The sequence below is a fragment of the Malaya genurostris genome, chromosome 3, assembly GCF_030247185.1.
Source record: "Malaya genurostris strain Urasoe2022 chromosome 3, Malgen_1.1, whole genome shotgun sequence".
Taxonomy (NCBI): Eukaryota; Metazoa; Arthropoda; class Insecta; order Diptera; family Culicidae; genus Malaya; species Malaya genurostris.
The window spans coordinates 121,657,440-121,675,722 of NC_080572.1; the positions used below are offsets into that span (position 1 = coordinate 121,657,440).

General features: G+C 35.0%; 1 protein-coding gene across 1 annotated transcript in view; it reads left to right on the forward strand.

Moving 5' to 3' along the window:
- Positions 1–18,283, forward strand: part of LOC131434614 (somatomedin-B and thrombospondin type-1 domain-containing protein-like) — a 179,322-nt gene that overhangs the window by 148,535 nt on the left and 12,504 nt on the right. The window contains exons 3-4 of the mRNA XM_058601501.1: positions 6,063–6,257; positions 16,859–16,985. Of these exons, the coding sequence (XP_058457484.1) occupies positions 6,063–6,257; positions 16,859–16,985 (322 nt within the window). The remainder of the gene's footprint in view (positions 1–6,062; positions 6,258–16,858; positions 16,986–18,283) is intronic.

Sequence of the window (18,283 nt, forward strand, 5' to 3'; positions counted from 1 at the left end):
TTTGTTTTTTTTGTGCTGTCCTTCAGTAATGATGGTGATAGATAAATAGAAACAAATTTTCTGATTTTAATAACAAAATTAGTTGTCAAGGAGAATTTCGTGTTGGATTGAAATATTGCTGGTTTGAGTCCAGGATATTCACCAACTAAACACATTCTCTAAAACTAAGAGTTTTTTCAGCAAAGTAAATTCTCAATTTTAACTAATTTTATAGTTATTTTGGAAATTTTGTTGTTAAAATCAACTAATTCAAAAACAGTAATACGAATTAGGCGCAGAGCTAATTTCGGTCGTTCCGTGTAGTAAAACAGATCTAGTAATCGGTTGTTCGCATCCGCATCCGTCACCAGAGATCAAGGCTTTATCAATCCTACAGATTGTCAATGCCACTGTAGAAAGATGACGAAACAGAATCCACAAACGAATTTATCGGACGACGAACAACAGTTTATATTGTGGAAATTGAAATATCCGACAATTAAAATTATAGCGACATGCACTGCGTAGGCAAAAGAAATCATTTCTAATGACTCGGTGTGTGTCTTAATCGAAGTCAGATCCTGATTGCGATCAGACGGGAACGATGAGCAAACTATAAAAAACTGATAAAGCGACTAAGATGACTGAAGACAAGAATAACAACATAAATAATTAATTATTTCCTTTATTTTTAATTAATTTTTATTTTATTTATGTACAATTACAGGGAGCAGTGTTGGGAAAAAATCAAAACTCTAAATATCGTGATAGAATTTTTTGCTAGCGATTTTCAGGCGAAAAAATCATCGATCAGGAAACTCACTGAGAAAAGTTCAATACTGCTCTCACGAGTTGAAAAATCAGTTGTGCAAAGCTCACAAGCGAACATTTCTCTCGATGATATTCAAGAAAAAGCTCACACATTCAATATATCTGATATGATCCTCAAACAGAAGATTTCAGCCTTTTGCAGAATACATGATGAGCCAATTCGCCGATGAACAAAATCTTTCTAAAAATGTGCCTTGCGCGTAGGGAGCGAAATAAAAATTATTAGATTTTGCAATTTGATGCTCTGTTGATAAGTTGATCGATCCAATAGTGGTGATATATTCAAAATTGATGGTGGAGTAATATCACCAAAACAAGCAATAAGTGCTGTGAGTAATAATAGTTATAATTGTCATCAAAGCTTAAAACATGCTTAATCCACCTAGCAGTTAGATGATATCTTTTTTATTATCAATCCGCATGTGTTTTTTGCATGATTATTTTTCGGTGTTTTAGTTCTCATAACATTATTTCAATGATCGGCGTTTCAAGTGGCAGTTTGAGATTCTAATCACTCATTACCCTGTAATGTCGAAACTGCAAATCGAATCGAATTTGAATCTAAACATGTGATAATCGTTTGAAAATTCCATGAGATGTCGAAATAAGTTCCACTTTAGAGTTTTTCGTCATTATTTACGGTACTTCCAGAGCCGGTATTCAGGAACCAGCATAAACCAAACCGGTTTGTATGGCCATATGACGAATATGTTTTGAGTCCAACTTAAAAGCTTTTCGGGATTGTCATCTTCTATATCGGTTTGAATTTTGAAATAGTAATAATAGGATAGTATTAATTAATTTTGTATGGGACTATAAGTTTATATTAATTTGAATTTTTATTTCTGAAATTCGATTTGGCTTTTTTAAGAAAACGATTATGCCTTGAAAAGCGGCTCGATACTGGAACCGGAATTCGAAAATCGGTGTAACCGAAATCAGATAAATTCACCTGAGTAGTATAGTTTACATTTGTTTCAAAATGTTTGAAAATCAGTGTAAACATCTTTGAGAAATCGTAGTGCGAATTGAATTTTTGGGTACCTTCCGAATCGAAAACTGAATTCCACTAAAACTGAAATAAGTTTATTCTGTTATCGACTATCCAAATCTGCTAACCCGATAAAGCTGGTTACCCAAGTAACAATTTTTGTTACGCTAGCTTGTTTGTGACTAGTTTGCAACCAGATATTTGAGTGATTGTTACTAACATCTAACCACTTGCATGACTCAAAAAGCGCAGTTTCTACTAGTTGTTAAATCGGCTAAAAATATGTTGTCGTTACGTTGTAATGCCATACTGAAATAACTTATCTTTTCATAACTTGAAAATAACTGGTTTCCAAGTAAACTAGTTGAAACTTAGTCACCATCGACACTATAAACATTGAATCCAGAATACTTTTCTATCTTCAATAAAAAAGCAGAAGAGTACTTTAAGTCACAAACTTGATACAAGGTACAAATTTCACAACGATCCAAAAATTGTCGAGTGGAATTCAATTTTACTTAACTGTTTTTTATGCGCCTTCAATCAAAATCTGTTTTTAAAGATATAAAAAATAAACAAAATTATAACCCTATGTTCAGAATGCTCAAAATTATTCCAAGTAGAGTGATTTCTCTTCATTTTAAATTCATATATCATGAGAACTATAATATTATCACAATCGATGTTCAATCCCTATATTATTTTCTTCGTGTTTATGACAGTGCATAGAACAAAAATGACTATTCTGCCTTTCACTATTTTCGGCAAAAAGTAGTTTTGAATAAAGTAATATCCTGGTTTTATTTACGTTTCATACACTTCTTGAGACTCCATATTGTGTTCGCCATATTCAAGCCAACAAAGGTTGTTTTGTTTGCATTTTAGTTACCATAACGTTGGGAAAACTTACCGATAACTATCTGAATTGATGAAGAAATTATATGTTATAATCTTATAATATCTAAGTTATTGCTATATCAATTCACAGTAACGATTCACATATACGTTAACGTATTTATAATGGTTTCGCAACGGAAAATAAACCTTTTTTCAACTAGTAGCTAAAAACATAGCTGTGATTAAAGATATGTTAGAATCAAGTAACGATAACTTACAAATGATAGTTAGTTTAATGTTTAAGTTATAAAGAAACACCGCTGTCACCTTGTTTTAACCAGTATAACATAAAACACATATTCGTGCTCTTGTTGCAACATAGTTTGGACTTTGTCGTATCAGAACTAGTTGCGGATTGCTACTTGGGTAATTCATGTGAAATAGACATTTTTATACTAATCACCCTAAACCGGAAGTTAGATCTGACTAAAAGCGAGATGTTTTATAGAATCTTAAAAATTTTAATTTTAATTTTTTTAAACATATATTTTAGAAGCCAAATGAATGGAAAACTAACAGAAAAGATGATTTTTTGGAAAAAGATACGCTCAGAGACAGGACTCGAACCTGCGTTCTTATGCATTCCGTGCATACGCGCTACCATTTCGCCACTCTGAATCTTGTTTTTAGTCACTCTAAAACGCCAAACAGACATTGCAGAACGTACATCGAACATGGTCTACATCCTGGCCGTCACCCGACCTATACCTTACATCCAAACATCTTCGCTGTCCATCAAACACTAGCCTTTTCGTTTTATACCTATTTCTCCGATCAAGCATTGAGTAGGAGAGTGTATTCATAATCGCATATTCATAATCGCTTTTTTGGGTGGGAGCACTCCTGTTACTTTTAATAGTCAAATTCACGCTAAATAACGTTTTATTGGGTTTAATCTAAATAGTGCAGTGTAATCAACCAGTTGAATTTATAACGTCATTTCATTGTTATAATTATTATTTCGAATGTGGAGAAAATATTGTTGTTCAAATTGACCACCATACGTGCATCGAAAATATCACTGCCATTATTTCTCAGCTGCGAATTTATTCGGCAAATATTTTTTTGATTGATGGAATTATAATACTTAAATCTTGCACGAATCTCTTCGGTGTAGAGCTGGAGCGTAGTGGAAATTCAGCATCGAAATATCACCGGAGACACTGTTCCCTTTCGATTATCCCTTTAGTGATATTTCTGTTGGTAAAAATTCGTTTTCAAGTTTAGAGTTTTGTGGATGCTTGTTTCATGAATGAAAATCTCGGAAGTGATTTGTTTCATTCACTGAGTTTTTTAAGAAAATAACTGATTTTTTGCACGAGTGACATTGAAATGAAATTTTTCTGATCATGATTTTCCCAACACTGACAAGGAATACCTATGGGTAATCCTCTCTGCACTTCCTAATGTGAATTATTTATGGCGAACCTTGAGGAAAAATTGGAGAAACAAGGATTGATATAGGATAGCTCAACTGATATTCGGAGCGATCATTTCAAACAATCATTGGTAAAAAGTAAGACTGTTAAAAAACAATTACTTACTTCTTTATACCAACCATCAGAGAATTTAAAAATGATATCAGAAGATTTCAACCCTGATATTTCACAACTACTCAGAATCAAATTAAAAAAGTTTGATCAGGATTCAGTTTTTAGCAGTAAGAATTATCAATTGAAAACTGTATTTGGATGTACAAAAGACTATACAGATAATTTGAAAATATCGGAATATCGAAATAAATCTCGTGTTCCCATTACGGCATTTGGCAAACTAAAAGATACTATACATCCGTTACAAAGAGCACGCCGCGGAAATATCTGTAGCTCCTAAATAGTTAGACAAGGGACAACTACACCATTTCAAGTCCAAAGTTGCTGAAGAAGTCTTTATCAAACGACGAATGACACAAAAAATTTTAAGACATATGTATAACCTACATAAACTAGACGCTGCTGAAAATTCAGAAATTTATAAAAATAACTCTTCATTAAATCATGACCAAGAAAATAAATTCTTCTGGCTAAAAAGTTACGGGCCTAACACATAAATGGCGCAAGTTTTATTGCAGTGACCTTTTTTCAGTTAATACTAACCTTTAAAAGACATCTGTTAAAATTTCATGATATTCTATTTATCAGTTTGTGAGTTATTGTGCTAAGAGTGACGCGGCCATGTTTGAACGTAACAAACCGGAATTTTTGCGTCGATATGTAACAATGGATGAAACATGGATTAATCACTTCACTCTGGAACCAAAACGATTGTCATCTGAGTGGACAGCATCTGGCGAACCTCGTCCAAAGCGCCCGAGAGCACAACAATCGGCTGGAAAAATTAGGGCCTCGGTATTTTGAGATGTACGTGGTGTAATATTTATCGGTTATTTTGAAAAGGAAACACCATTAACAGAGAATATTCTATATAGCGTTATTGGAGCGTTTGAAGGCTGAAATTGCAAAGAAAAGACCGCATATGGCAAAGAAAATAATTTTCAGTCTCCAGAGCGATTGAAATGCCAATTAACGATTATTCGGTCATTATTCGGCATTAGTATGTGCTTATTGGTTATCTGAAAATCGTTTTGACTAGTTTACATGACATTGCAATGTAAACACCAACTTATTTTTAACTGATCTCCAATGTCTCACTAGTCATTAGTCGAAGCAGCACTTTTTGAGTCACGCAAGTGGTAAGTAACAATCACTCGAATGTTTTGTTGCAAACTAGTTACGAATAAGCAACCGTAACAAAATAGTTATTCGGGAGAGTTCGTCTTATGTTTAGCTTATGTTGATCCAAATTGCCATATGAGAATGTAAACAGTCCTACTGAGTTGTCAAAAAATTGAGGTTTTCTGTGGCAATAAAATTCCCTATTGTAATTATAATTGCCTATATAATTACGACGACATTGCCTAAAGTACTTGCTGGTGCTTCGAAGCAATCATCGTAAGCCCGTCACTACTGTTTTCTCCGAAAAAGTTTCATCCAGTTCACTAAATATCCCAAGCTCTTTTTAGTTTTTTATTTAAATTATAAATCAACATACTAAAGATGGATGTATCGAATATTTAACTTCTTATACGAAAAAAAAACACCTGCTTCAAACAACTTTTCCTACGACTACAGTGAAAAATTGTTATTTTCCAGAAAAGATAATTTAATTATGATTAAACGAAAAAATATTAAATGTGTCATACTTACGAATTTCGTTTTCATTGGCGTTCAACTGAAACATATTAATATGCAGCAGACACTGCGCTCAGCACAATTTCCCAAAATTTTTAGCACTCTTAAATTTCACCCAAACTGATGGATAGATAATTTCCGGTCCTTCGGGCCTGTTTCTTTTCCATTTTCAGTGATCGATTGCGTTGTAAGTGAATGGAGTCATTGGAGTGAGTGCGACACTGCTTGTGGCTCCGGGACGTCCTCCCGTACCAGAACGGTTCGGCAGCTGGCACAAAACGGAGGGAAGCGCTGCCCAACGCTGATGCAAAAACGCGGTTGCCAAGGAACCAGCTGTCACACCGCCACTATGCTGAGGCTACTCGGAGGTAAGTCAGTATACAATAGCTTGTTCGGCGATGTAAGGTCAGAGTACTACATTGCGAAGTGGAACTTGACCTTCTGTTTCAACAGGCTTCGCAGCCGATTCATCAGTATGCAGGTCAATTGCATGGCTAGTGTTATTATCCCACTTACACTTAGAATCCTCGAACCCGAATATACGAAAACCGACTTGAGAGACCAGTCTCTTACAGTATCTTATGCCACGATCAGCTGACCCAGGGACTCGGTGATTTGGCTTTGGGCTCGGTGTTTTAAAAATTCATTATCGTTCTTGATTCTGTAAATCTCTTATGGGGACCGGCTGCTCTGGGACTAACCAGCTGGTCTCTTATCTAAATTTAACTGTAGGATGAGTAGTTTTATTTGCATTTAGAATTGTATTTAGACGACAAACTTGATTCAAACGTTCTAAATTCTCAGTGGGACATAATTTGTGATAGCTTATCAGAAGAAACTTTAACAATGTAAAATAAATATTTGGTTCAATTTTTTCGTCGTTCGGTGAATTTTGTGAATTTCAAGCAGGGTAAAAATCCTTTTGTAAGGAATAGAACCAATTCAAACTTTCGTAGAAAAACATCCATGACGTATATACTAAGGAATAACGAAAAAACGGCATGCTAGAATTTTTAGAATTAGAATTTTTAGTTATTGCTTTATCAATTTTACGAAACTCCGAAGATTAAAAACCTGTATTTTACGAAAACTCCGAAGATTAAGAACCTGTTGTAATTCACCTTTTGGTGTAATGCTGCCTTTCTCATATCATTAATTCTCTCCTATACATTACAGCTGAAATATCCCGAAATACTAAAATTTATAAAAGTGTTGAAAGAATTGTGAAGATTTCTATTGCATAATATTACTAGATTGATAAACTACATTTGAATTTAAGTCAGTGAAAATCTATTCAATCATTTGTGAGAAAGTGAAGTGATCTACAATTTTATCACATTTAATTTCAATTGTCGGTACTTCCGAAACCGAAGGCTGGATAGTAATATTCGATTCGTTGAACCATACACTAATATGACCTACAATTTTTTTAGTCGGGCTTGGATAAAATTTAGCAAATCATTTATGGGACTATCAATAGTTTTTGTGGTTACAGACTCTCGTGGTCTGCAAACTAGAGAAATTCACTAGCCCATATAAAAAGATAACTCGACGTGAACATTTCAAAAGGGCCTTAAAACAATTGACAGATTCTCTTTGTTTACTTTCTCTTTCGATTATATCTGCGTTATTACGCAATTGTTCGTTACATGTATGATACTATTACAAAGCTGGAGATATTTTCTATCATTGTATATGCAAATTTGGTAAGTTTAGGTGTTATTAACAGAAGAGAAAGTAAACGAAGAGAATCTCTCATTTCTTTATGTGCCCTTATGAAATGTTCAAGTCGAACTCATGAAAAAAAAATCTTGACATTGACATATCTAAGTACCCTACCACCGGAATCAGGGGTTTGATTCAAATGAAAATTGGAATATTTTTATGACATCTTATGACCTTTCAGTTGAATCTAAAATAGTGAAAATCAATGCAGCCATTTCTGAAAAAAGCGAGTCACATTATTTTCACATTTTTGGTGCCCTGTGCCCGAAGCCGAAAGTTGGATCCATGTGAATTTCAGGAACTTTGTATGGGATCATAAATTCTTTCATTTGAATCTAAAAACGTGTGGAAATCGTTTCCTCCATTTCCGAAAAAAGTGAGTGACATTTTGTTCACATTTTTGGTGCATATCACCCTGTAATATCCGAAACTGGAAGTCGGATCCGAATGAAATTCAGGAACCTTATACACCGAAACCTCCATTTACGAACTAAACGGGGGTTCGTAAATGGAGGTAATTCGTAAAAAAAGTTTACGTTATTTGGGATTTGGTTCGTAAAAAAAGTTTACGTTATTTGGAATTTACTTCGTAAAAAAAGTTTTGTGTAATGAATGTGGAAACCCCCAATCACATGGCCATTTTCGGAACGGATGTGATAAGTGGGTGCAAGAAAATGATGTTTGGGGTCGGTTTAAAATCCAAGATGGCGACTTCCGGTTTATCGATATTCCTAAAAACCCTTACAATGTGGGTATTTTCGAACCGGAATTGACGAGTACTTGACGGAAAACGATATTTGAAGTAGTTTGTAAATCCAAGATGGCGACTTCCGGTTTGTCGATATTCCTTAAAACCCTTACAATGTGGGTATTTTCGGAACGGGATTGATGAGTAGTTGACGGAAAACGATGTTTGAAGTGGTTTGGAAATCCAAGATGGCGACTTCCGGTTTGTCAATATTTCTAAAAACCCTTACAATGTGGGTATTTCCGAACCGGAATAGATGAGTAGATGACGGAAAACGATGTTTGAAGTAGTTCGGAAATACAAGATGGCGACTTCCGGTTCATCCATATTCCTAAAACCCCTTACAATGTGGGTATTTTCGGAACGGGATTGATGAGTAGTTGACGGAAAACGATGTTTGTAGTGGTTTGGAAATCCAAGATGGCGACTTCGGGTTTGTCGATATTTCTAAAAACCCTTTACAATGTGGGTATTTTCGAACCGGAATTGATGAGTAGATGACGGAAAACGATATTTGAAGTAGTTCGGAAATCCAAGATGGGGACTTCCTTTTTGTCGATAATCCTTAAAAACCTTTACAATGTGGGTATTTTCGGGAAAGGATTGATGAGTAGATGACGGAAAACGACATTTGAAGTGGTTAGTTACGGTTTTACATTTAGACATTCTAAAAATTAATATTCGACTCAGACTTCCTTTATCAGAAAGAAGAGATTGCCACACAGAAGAAGTGTACATTGTTTCATCCGATTCGGAGAAAGTCGATCCTGCCAGTTTATCTGCCATTTATTTCTGGAATTGCTAATAAATGTTAGAAAATTCAGTGTCATGTGGTTGTCTAACTGGCTCTTGCCACTTGAGCCAAATAATATCCCTTTTTCTCAATGGCTCACAAAATGTTAATACATATTCCGACGGGTAAGTTGACATGAGCTTTTGACAAGTTTTATTAAAAACAAATGTGTCGTGATGAGAGTAACAGTACTTTTTTCGACTTTATCACGTACACTAAAACAACTGAAAATAAAAACAAAAATGGAGAACACGGTCATTGATTTGAAACCAAATTTTAATGTTTGTGGTTGCTTCCAAATACTAGATTGAGACTTCCAGTTGTTCAATAAAATATTGAAAGCATACAATATAACCATAGCAATATAAAAGTATTATAGCTGTTCAGACGTCTACTTGTTATGGTCATTTCGAAAATATAGTACAATATTCAAACAATAATGATTAGCAGGAAACACCTTTGTCAGAAGCATAACTTTTTTTAAACGATATATAATCATATCGTAATAATCGTCAAAGAATAACGATACAACTGAACTCATTATTTTGATTTTTGAAGCGCTTTCAAACATAATTTCCCGGTATATACTCATCAAACCCGTTTTTAAGCAATATCAAAGAACCGGAAGATGCCACCTTGTATTTCCGAACCACTTCAAACATCGTTTTCCGTCATCTACTCATCATTCCCGTTCCAAAAATACCCATATTGTAAGGGTTTTTAAACAAGTCGCCATCTTGGATTTCCGAACCACTTCAAACATCGTTTGCCGTCATTTACTCATCAATCCCGTTCTGAAAATACCCATATTGTAGTAATTTCCATGGAGTTGGAAATTGTTTTCATGCAATGCAAAAACCTCTTTCTACGAAGTTGGTTCGTAAAAAAAGTTTACGTTATTTGGGATTTGGTTCGTAAAAAGAGTTACGTAAAAAGAGGTAACGTAAAAAAAGTGTTCGTAAACGGAGGTTTGGGTGTATGGAACCATCAGGCCTTTTATTTGAATTTAAGTTTGTGGAAATTGATTCAGTCATCTCCGAGAAAAGTGAGTGACAAAATTTGTCACACATACACACCGGGCCTCGGTTCAAAAGTCGGGTTTCATAGTAATTGTATCGTCTTTCTATATGATAAAGGAAAAAAGGTCATAGGCAAGATAGATCTCTATTGGTCCTAGTCCTATCAATTTTGAGATCCCAGCAAAGAAAGATTTTCAATGTTTGATGTAAACAACACATTTCATCAAATGGTCTCGTTAATCAGCCCATTAATTTTCGAAAGCTAAATTTTTAAACTTTAGTTTCAGTTTTTTCAGTATACTTGTTATTGAAAACATAAAAATCCTGTATTTTATTCTGATGTAAATATAATTGCGAATTGCACACTTTGAATGTTAAGGACGGACTCAAACCAATTATGTTCAGAGAAATTTCAAACTTGTTTTCTTCATTATTCAATTATTGAATTGAGCAACAAATTTAAAATATCACTAGAAGAGTTAGAAATTTTTACACAAATTACGATTTCCATAAACGCCTTTTCGCGTAGTTTTTAAAAACTTTAGTATAAATATAAATTTTGCATCCATGTAGTAGTTCCGTAGCTACACTTATTCAAAAGTTAGCAGGTGGGAGAGGGATAAGTTTTTGATCGCGAACATCTTGCGGAGGTAAGAACATCATTCTTTTCAATTCTTTTTCTCAGTAATTTGGAATATGACAAGAAATTTCTGATTCATTTTACTGCAGTATGAAATAACCAGAAAAAAAATTAATCATTTGGATGTTTCGGTTCCTCATGGCTACCGGTTTGTGCTGAAATGTACATGACATATTTTATATATTTTACGTTTCACCTTCGGCTCGTCAGTATATTAGCAGATTATGTTTAATTGCTATTGCCACCTCGCGAATCAACATAATCCGCTAAGCAGACGTAAAGTCGTTGTTACTTTCAACATACTTGTTTTGCACTGAAGGTTTTAATGAGACGAAGGCGAAACGTAAAAAAAGGAAGAGGATAACAACAAGAACAAGTAATAAAACTTGTTTTAATGTACAATGTGCCTCAATAATAAATTTTAAATTAAAAATACAATACCAGCCAAAATATAACTTTTCCTGTAAATATTTTGGTAATATGATTTTATAGTTTCAGATATTACAAGTTGATGCAAACGATATTGATTGGTATTGACATTTCTCTAGTATACCTGGATCGTACCATGCCATAATCAATCGATTGGATTGCGAAAATCGAACAGTGCTAAAACGAATTGCGCCCAATCGAACCGTGTTAAAAGGGTTAAAATGAATGTACCCTACATACATTATTAATTCAAAACGATCATTATTGAAGCTCCAGTTAAACTTTTACGCAATGTCAAATTTGAATAATAGCTTTACGTTACTATTCATATTAATGTCTGCTACAAGCAAAATGTGTTCAAGCCTTCCAGTAGATTGTGTTTTTTTTGTCTGATTCCTTATATTATTCGTTCACGGTTAGCTGGTGGAGGCTGTGATTGATCTGTGTGTGCGAAATATATAATTTTTCGTTCGTTACCCTCTGCTTCATGGTTACAGCATAAACCAAGTAGAGTGCTTACCTATTTGATTGTTGAAAAAGCCAACTGCCTTCAGTAATACTTGCAATAATAAAAACTTCGGAAGGCAATCAATATCAATCAATCAAAAGATGAATCAGTGGTTTGTCAATGTTGTGCATAAAAATTGGGTGAATTGAATATGCGGAATTGTCATTAATGATTATATTTTATTATTTCCGATTGCTTCTCTCTGTCGTCCTACCTCCGCTTGATTGTATTGACAGAAGAAGGCTGACGGCGTAATATTCGAACAGTTGATGGTTTTGGCCCAGTGTCACGGCAGGTGGTTGTTTGCTCGTGTGCGAATTTTAAATTGAGTGCGTTGAAAAGCACAACGAGCGGGATTGAATATTTGACTATCAGGTAATGATATTATTTCAATCAATCAAAGAAACAAGATTAACACAAGGAAAGAATTTCAAATGTCAGTACCGATTTGTGCAGCAATGCTGTAAACATTACAAAGCAAAGCGAACTTCCAAGTAATTGGAAAGTTCGGCTGGCCTGTTCCTACTTTGTTGCTGCAGGTATATAATGAAGTAGGAAAACTTTTATAACAGCACCACATGAAAACATTTGTAACCAACAGATTCCAGAGGGACAACAGCAGATTTCTGAGGAGCTAAAAATCCAGAACAAGTGGCCATTTTATGGGAAAAGTTGGATAATTTATTGTGCAGTTTCGAAACAAATAGCCGGCTTTATAAAACCTATTACTCTGCGTCGTCTGTGACGGACGGCAAATGTTAGTTCGTCGGAGCAGGATTTTGTTTCGTTTGTGATCTGCAGTAATATGAATAGAGATGTATATTGGTTTCCAGTATTATTCAGATTACACAACTAATGTTTGTTCCTGAGTTGATCTATTTCAATTTCAACTATAAGTAATTGGTTATGGCCTTAACACGAACGCAATGAAATAATGCAATTGTTGTTTCAACTTTTAAAGGGATATTATTTAAATTGACTACAAAATACTGGAACGAATTACTCTTTGTATAATTATTGATTGAGAATAGAGAGCAGCATATGAAAGTAAAGAAAAAAAATCTTTTTGTGCATCAGCTCCAAAACGTACAATATGTTGTAATCCAATAAAAGATTTGAACCTCACGAATATACATTAACAACCAAGCCTATCAAAATAAGATCCTCGTTTATCATTTCGTAGGTTTCAACGATAAATTGTTTTTATCGTGCCAGATGGGCGCATAATGAGGCGATCAATTCCCATAAGTTGCCTTCAAAGCCCAATCTTGAGTGACCTAATGATGTAATCATGTATTTCCCATATGATTCATAAATGGTCGGCAATAAAATAAACGACTGTTAAATAATTCATATCTCTTCCATTTAGCAGCTCAATGGAAATAGTATGATCCACCCTTTAGTTAAAAAAGCGAATGATATCGGTACGGGTGTTTTGCAGTACATAAAAGAAAATGGTGTTCTAATACTTATCGATTAAATAATAGTGTTAGCAGAGTTATGTTATGTTAGTTACGTAACGGTGAGTTAGAAGACTCCAGATTGTTTCGATGATATGAAGAAAATCACTCGAAAAATAATTATTATACTCAACAGCTATTATTCCTGTCATTTCACAAAAACATAAACATTTTTGGAACCAATTGCTTAGAGAACGGTTCCAGATATTACTGCACGGTACAATAATGATTACTGCCACGGTAAAATAATGATGCACCTTTAATATGTTCAATCTGTCCTGCGAAAAAGAAAAGGGATTTTCGATAGTAGTATTTACTAGGTAGCGTAAAAAAATTGAATTCAATCGAGTCTTAGTTTGTAAGATTCGGTGCAGCTATTTCTGAAAGATTTGAGTTCATATATCGTCAGGTGAAAATGGGGCAAACCAGAGTTATCGTACTATGGTTTAGCAGTAAAATGACTCGAATTGTGTGGAGACACTTACAACAATTATGTTTAGTTTATCAATTTAATGAATAATAGTGAACAATCTTCTATCTGGCAAATGTTTCGTCCACGAAAAGTCTAAAACTTTCTTTAAATAAGAAGAAGAAGCTTTATGAGGGTGCCTTTTTCCATGTTGTTGTCATGAGTTTTGTTCCATTGTTTTGATGGATGTTCACACATTGTTTAAGATCATCCTGCCTCTAAATTTGGATAACCATTATTTCGCGTGATTTAAAATGTATATTTTTCATGTTTTCCACAATCGGACGTCCCTCATTTATTTCAATGGACAATTTGCAAGGGTTTTGAAAAATAAGATATTTCATGTATTTTTCAATGCATTCAGCGAATATTTGCACTTAATTATGTAGAAATAATGGTGACGGAAGGTAGTCATGCATGTAACTCTCTCGTGTTATTCTCTTTAGTTTAGATATAGAATGGGGGCGGGTATATCGTGATGAGTAAGTCGATACCTTTTACGCAGCTCGTCTGGGTTCGATTCCCAACCCCTCACATAGGGTCAGAAAGTTTTTTAATGCCAAGAGGCGAATGACCTTAAGGTTAAAACCTCTATGATCGAAATAAAAAAAAGATATAGAAACATTTCCTTAGGGGATGCGTTTTACCCCTACATGATTTTGCACATATCACACATATGTCATATGTCGAATTGTCATATGTCGAATTGTACAAGGCACTCGGTTTAAAAGTTGAGTTTTTATCACATTGTAGATAATTTAGAAATTCACTAGCGACTAACACTACACAGAAAGAAATCATGAATTTTACAGGTGACATAATTCTTCAAACGATACAATTCATAACTACTGCACTTCTAAAAAATTAACTGGCTCTGAGTGTAATTTGCACTCGGCTAACAAGTGAGACTGTATGAATTTATATGCACGATTTACCAGCCAAGCAGATATGTGCTTCCGTGGCAGTCGACTAACTGGTGTGCTTCGTGATCTAATGTTTTTCGGTTCAAGTCGCGTTCTTAAAGTCGATCTTTTGATTCTTATTCCTTTCGTTTTAATGCCAAGTAATTATCAAACCACACAATTTTACATGCTCTTGAATATAAATTTCTGTGAAATATATGACGCTCCATATATGTGCATCTGATAAGATGTAAAATCACAAGAATTTTTCGATCTGTGTACTATCATCAGTCGGATGTAGAGCTATGACCTCCATTTCAAGCTTGAGCTTGAGCGACCACCCCTGGTTGCTACTTCGTTACTGATCGGGATTAGCTGAAATTGTACAGGGAATTTTTTAGATGATCCAACCTGGGACTGGTAAACAGAGATGTCTATCTCCTCTGTGTGACGAAGAGCAAGCAAAATTTCTCCCCTCGCACTGACAACTTCAACGAGAGCTCTTCTCTTTCACATTTATACACCACTGTTGTATAGAGTGTGCACACATCATGAGTGCGTTTGTTTATTTCCTTTTACCTCTTCCACTGAATCGCACCAAAGTGCTAGAGCATTAGCTAATAAATTCTCCGAGGTGGATGCAGATACATTCACAGAGGTGTACACGCCGGTGAGCACTCTGCTGTATGGTTTTCATAGATGAAGCGTGGACACGCAAAATCAGCAAAATAAAACAATTTATCGTAAAATTTTCGGTTTTCCTTGCAAATTTTTCATAGCAAGGCCAGATCTACTCTCTATTAATTGAAGTTCACAGAAGTGTTCGCTCACCATCACGCGCCAGTGGTCACTTGGGTGTATTTAGACGAGAGCGCGAGTGAGCGATTCATGCGAAGAGAATGTGTTGCACTCGCGCCAGCTGTCTTAACCACAAGCACACACTCAAATGTTGTCTATTCGACACTGAGAAGAAGTGCGCTTTCCTCTTTGTGCGGTGCTTCGTTTTTTTCATCCTCGGTGTGGCAAAAATCTGACTCTAGCGTGTATCACTCTGGTGAAATGCCATCTCTGCTGGTAAATTATCATTCAATGTGAATTCATTGATCAGTACCGGCGCCGGCCAGGCCCGAACGTAGATCGTCTAAGGAATGGGAAGGGATGTTAGTCCAACACTTGTTGTTACTAGGTGCCGTATATACTACTGCGCACTCCACAAGTGTCACGGGAGAAGGATATTTGTTAGTAAAAAATTCAGTATTGGTAGTATTCGCGCGCGACTCAGTATATTCCGGTTTCAAGATGCTCGGATGCACCACTAAACTCACTGACTTCCCGAGTGAACGTTTCAACAATATCCTATATTGAAGTCCCGGGAAGTCTTCATTCACAGCTCTTATTCGAGGAAACTAAAGAAAAATTTGCAATACTATCGCGTAAAGAATAAAAACTTCCCTATTTTATGAATAGGATTTAGACAAAATAGTTGATTCATTGCATTGGCATATTCTAAACAGTTGTTATAAAATCGTTTTAAATCAACGAATAAAGGTCAACAGATTTCACGCGCGTCTTGATTCTGTATTATTTCCGCTTTATTATTTTAATTATTTATTAAAATTTTTAATTGGTTATATTGGTTGATCTGGGCAGCCGACTACCGAGAAAAATATTAATCTATTGTTTGAAATATTAATATCAAATGTATTTTTACTATGTATTCAATATACCGATATATGTTAGCTCTGTTATTAACTTTGTAATATTTGCGCGTTAGTTAATTTTTATCATTCAATTTATAATCCTGAAAGGCAATCAATAACAGGGAAGAAGAAAACATTCCAAATAAAACTTTTCTCCGAAGCTAGACGGAAATTGATAGGTTGAATGAAGAGATAATTTAGTAAAATAGAGTAATCAGAAGTGAAACATTGAAAATATCTAATAACTGAAAGGAAAAAGAAACTCCTGCAATTGTCGCCTTTTACGAAATGGAAGCAGGAACCCAGTGGATCTATTCTTGGTTCATTTTTTTCCGCCGGATTCCACACGGCATCTAGGATGGTACTGTCCGGAGAGAGCTAATAGGTACTATCAATCTCCTAGTGGACCCCAGCCCCTATGTAGAACTATGACCTTCATTTTTAATTTAAAAAAAAAGAAAACATTTTTGTCGATTCAGTACGTGTTCCAATTCTGCGAAGCAAAAGTAGATTCAATATCGACTTAGCCATCGGTAAATACTTGATGCTCTATATTTAACTTATACTTTTTTTCAGAAACGGCAAAACTACTACCGGCTGTATTTCCGAAATTGAACAGACTTGAAATTGCCTTTTCCAACAAAGAACCAGAATTGGAGCAGCTGAATTCTTACAGCGCCTTCCATCATAATCGAGTTGATGGGTGAGTATCAAAGTAATGAAATGTGCTTTATATACGCTACGATATGACGGCTAACAGCACTTCACATGAAGGCTTTCTTTACAGCAAACATGACTATGAAAACGTAACAAATAAAATTGCTCTCCTATCAATGAAGCCCAACGACCACGATTTGTTGATTCGTTCTGGTTATAAAATTAGGAGAAATTATTTACCATCTGCTTCACAAATTACCCAAATAAAAATGAAGGCATATCTCGATCTATTGTATATTTGATTGATCGGAAACCCTTCGTTTGTAGAACGATAATCGTGCGTAATATAATAAATCAACTCCCATGGCGCACGTAGTCTACTAAACTGAAACCAAATCGATGGCAATCGTATGTAATCCCAAAGACTACAGGTATGAATCTCATAAATTCCTACACGGAAGACACGAACTGATAGATTCTTGTTGTTTGCTCCTTATCGGTTATCTCTTTTTCATTCCGAACGTGATGCGAATGTTTGGTTAGACAAGCGTTTGATAGAAAAATATGTCACACCCGGATTGATATCCTTTCACCCACGAACTGAAACATGTTGTCAGAGTGTGATACTCATGGAAGTACAGATTCGTGACACAATGGGAGAATCGAATGCCAATAAAATTTATCATTATTTCTAGTCATTCGTGTGCTATGCTATAAAAATGTAAATAATCTCCATCACACAGAAAAGTCCCTTCATAAGGAATGTTGAGACAAATGTTTAAAGAAAACCTCACTCTCACAAATATTTTGATAGGATGGAGTTAGTTATTGACATTTTCGAAGAATAGAATAGGGTAACGGTACACCCATTCAACTCCACCTTTCATCTCGTATACTCGAATCATTAGGTAGAGTGAAATCTGCTATCTCTGTTCGACATATTGGTTCAAAGGGTAGAATGAACATTAAACATTTACAAAAAAACAAGGTGAATGCAAAAAACTGAATACAGTTTTTCAGTTAATCTGTAACTGTAATTGTCTAGAAAATATCTTGAATGTGATTATAAAATGTAAAATTTTCATTTGTTCTTCTAAATCAATTTCATAGTAACCCCCATCCGACAAAACTGTGTTAGCCTGGTGCAAAAACTAGTCGTTGTTGCTAATATCTTTGGCCTCTTGATGCGTTTTGCTTTACACCAGGGGTTCCCAAACTATTTTGGGTCATGGACCCTTATACCATGTTCACATTAGCGCTTATATCACTTGATATACCGAGATGATATGCATATCACGTGGGAGTGTTCACATATGATCGAAATAATATCGTTTGACAATCAAA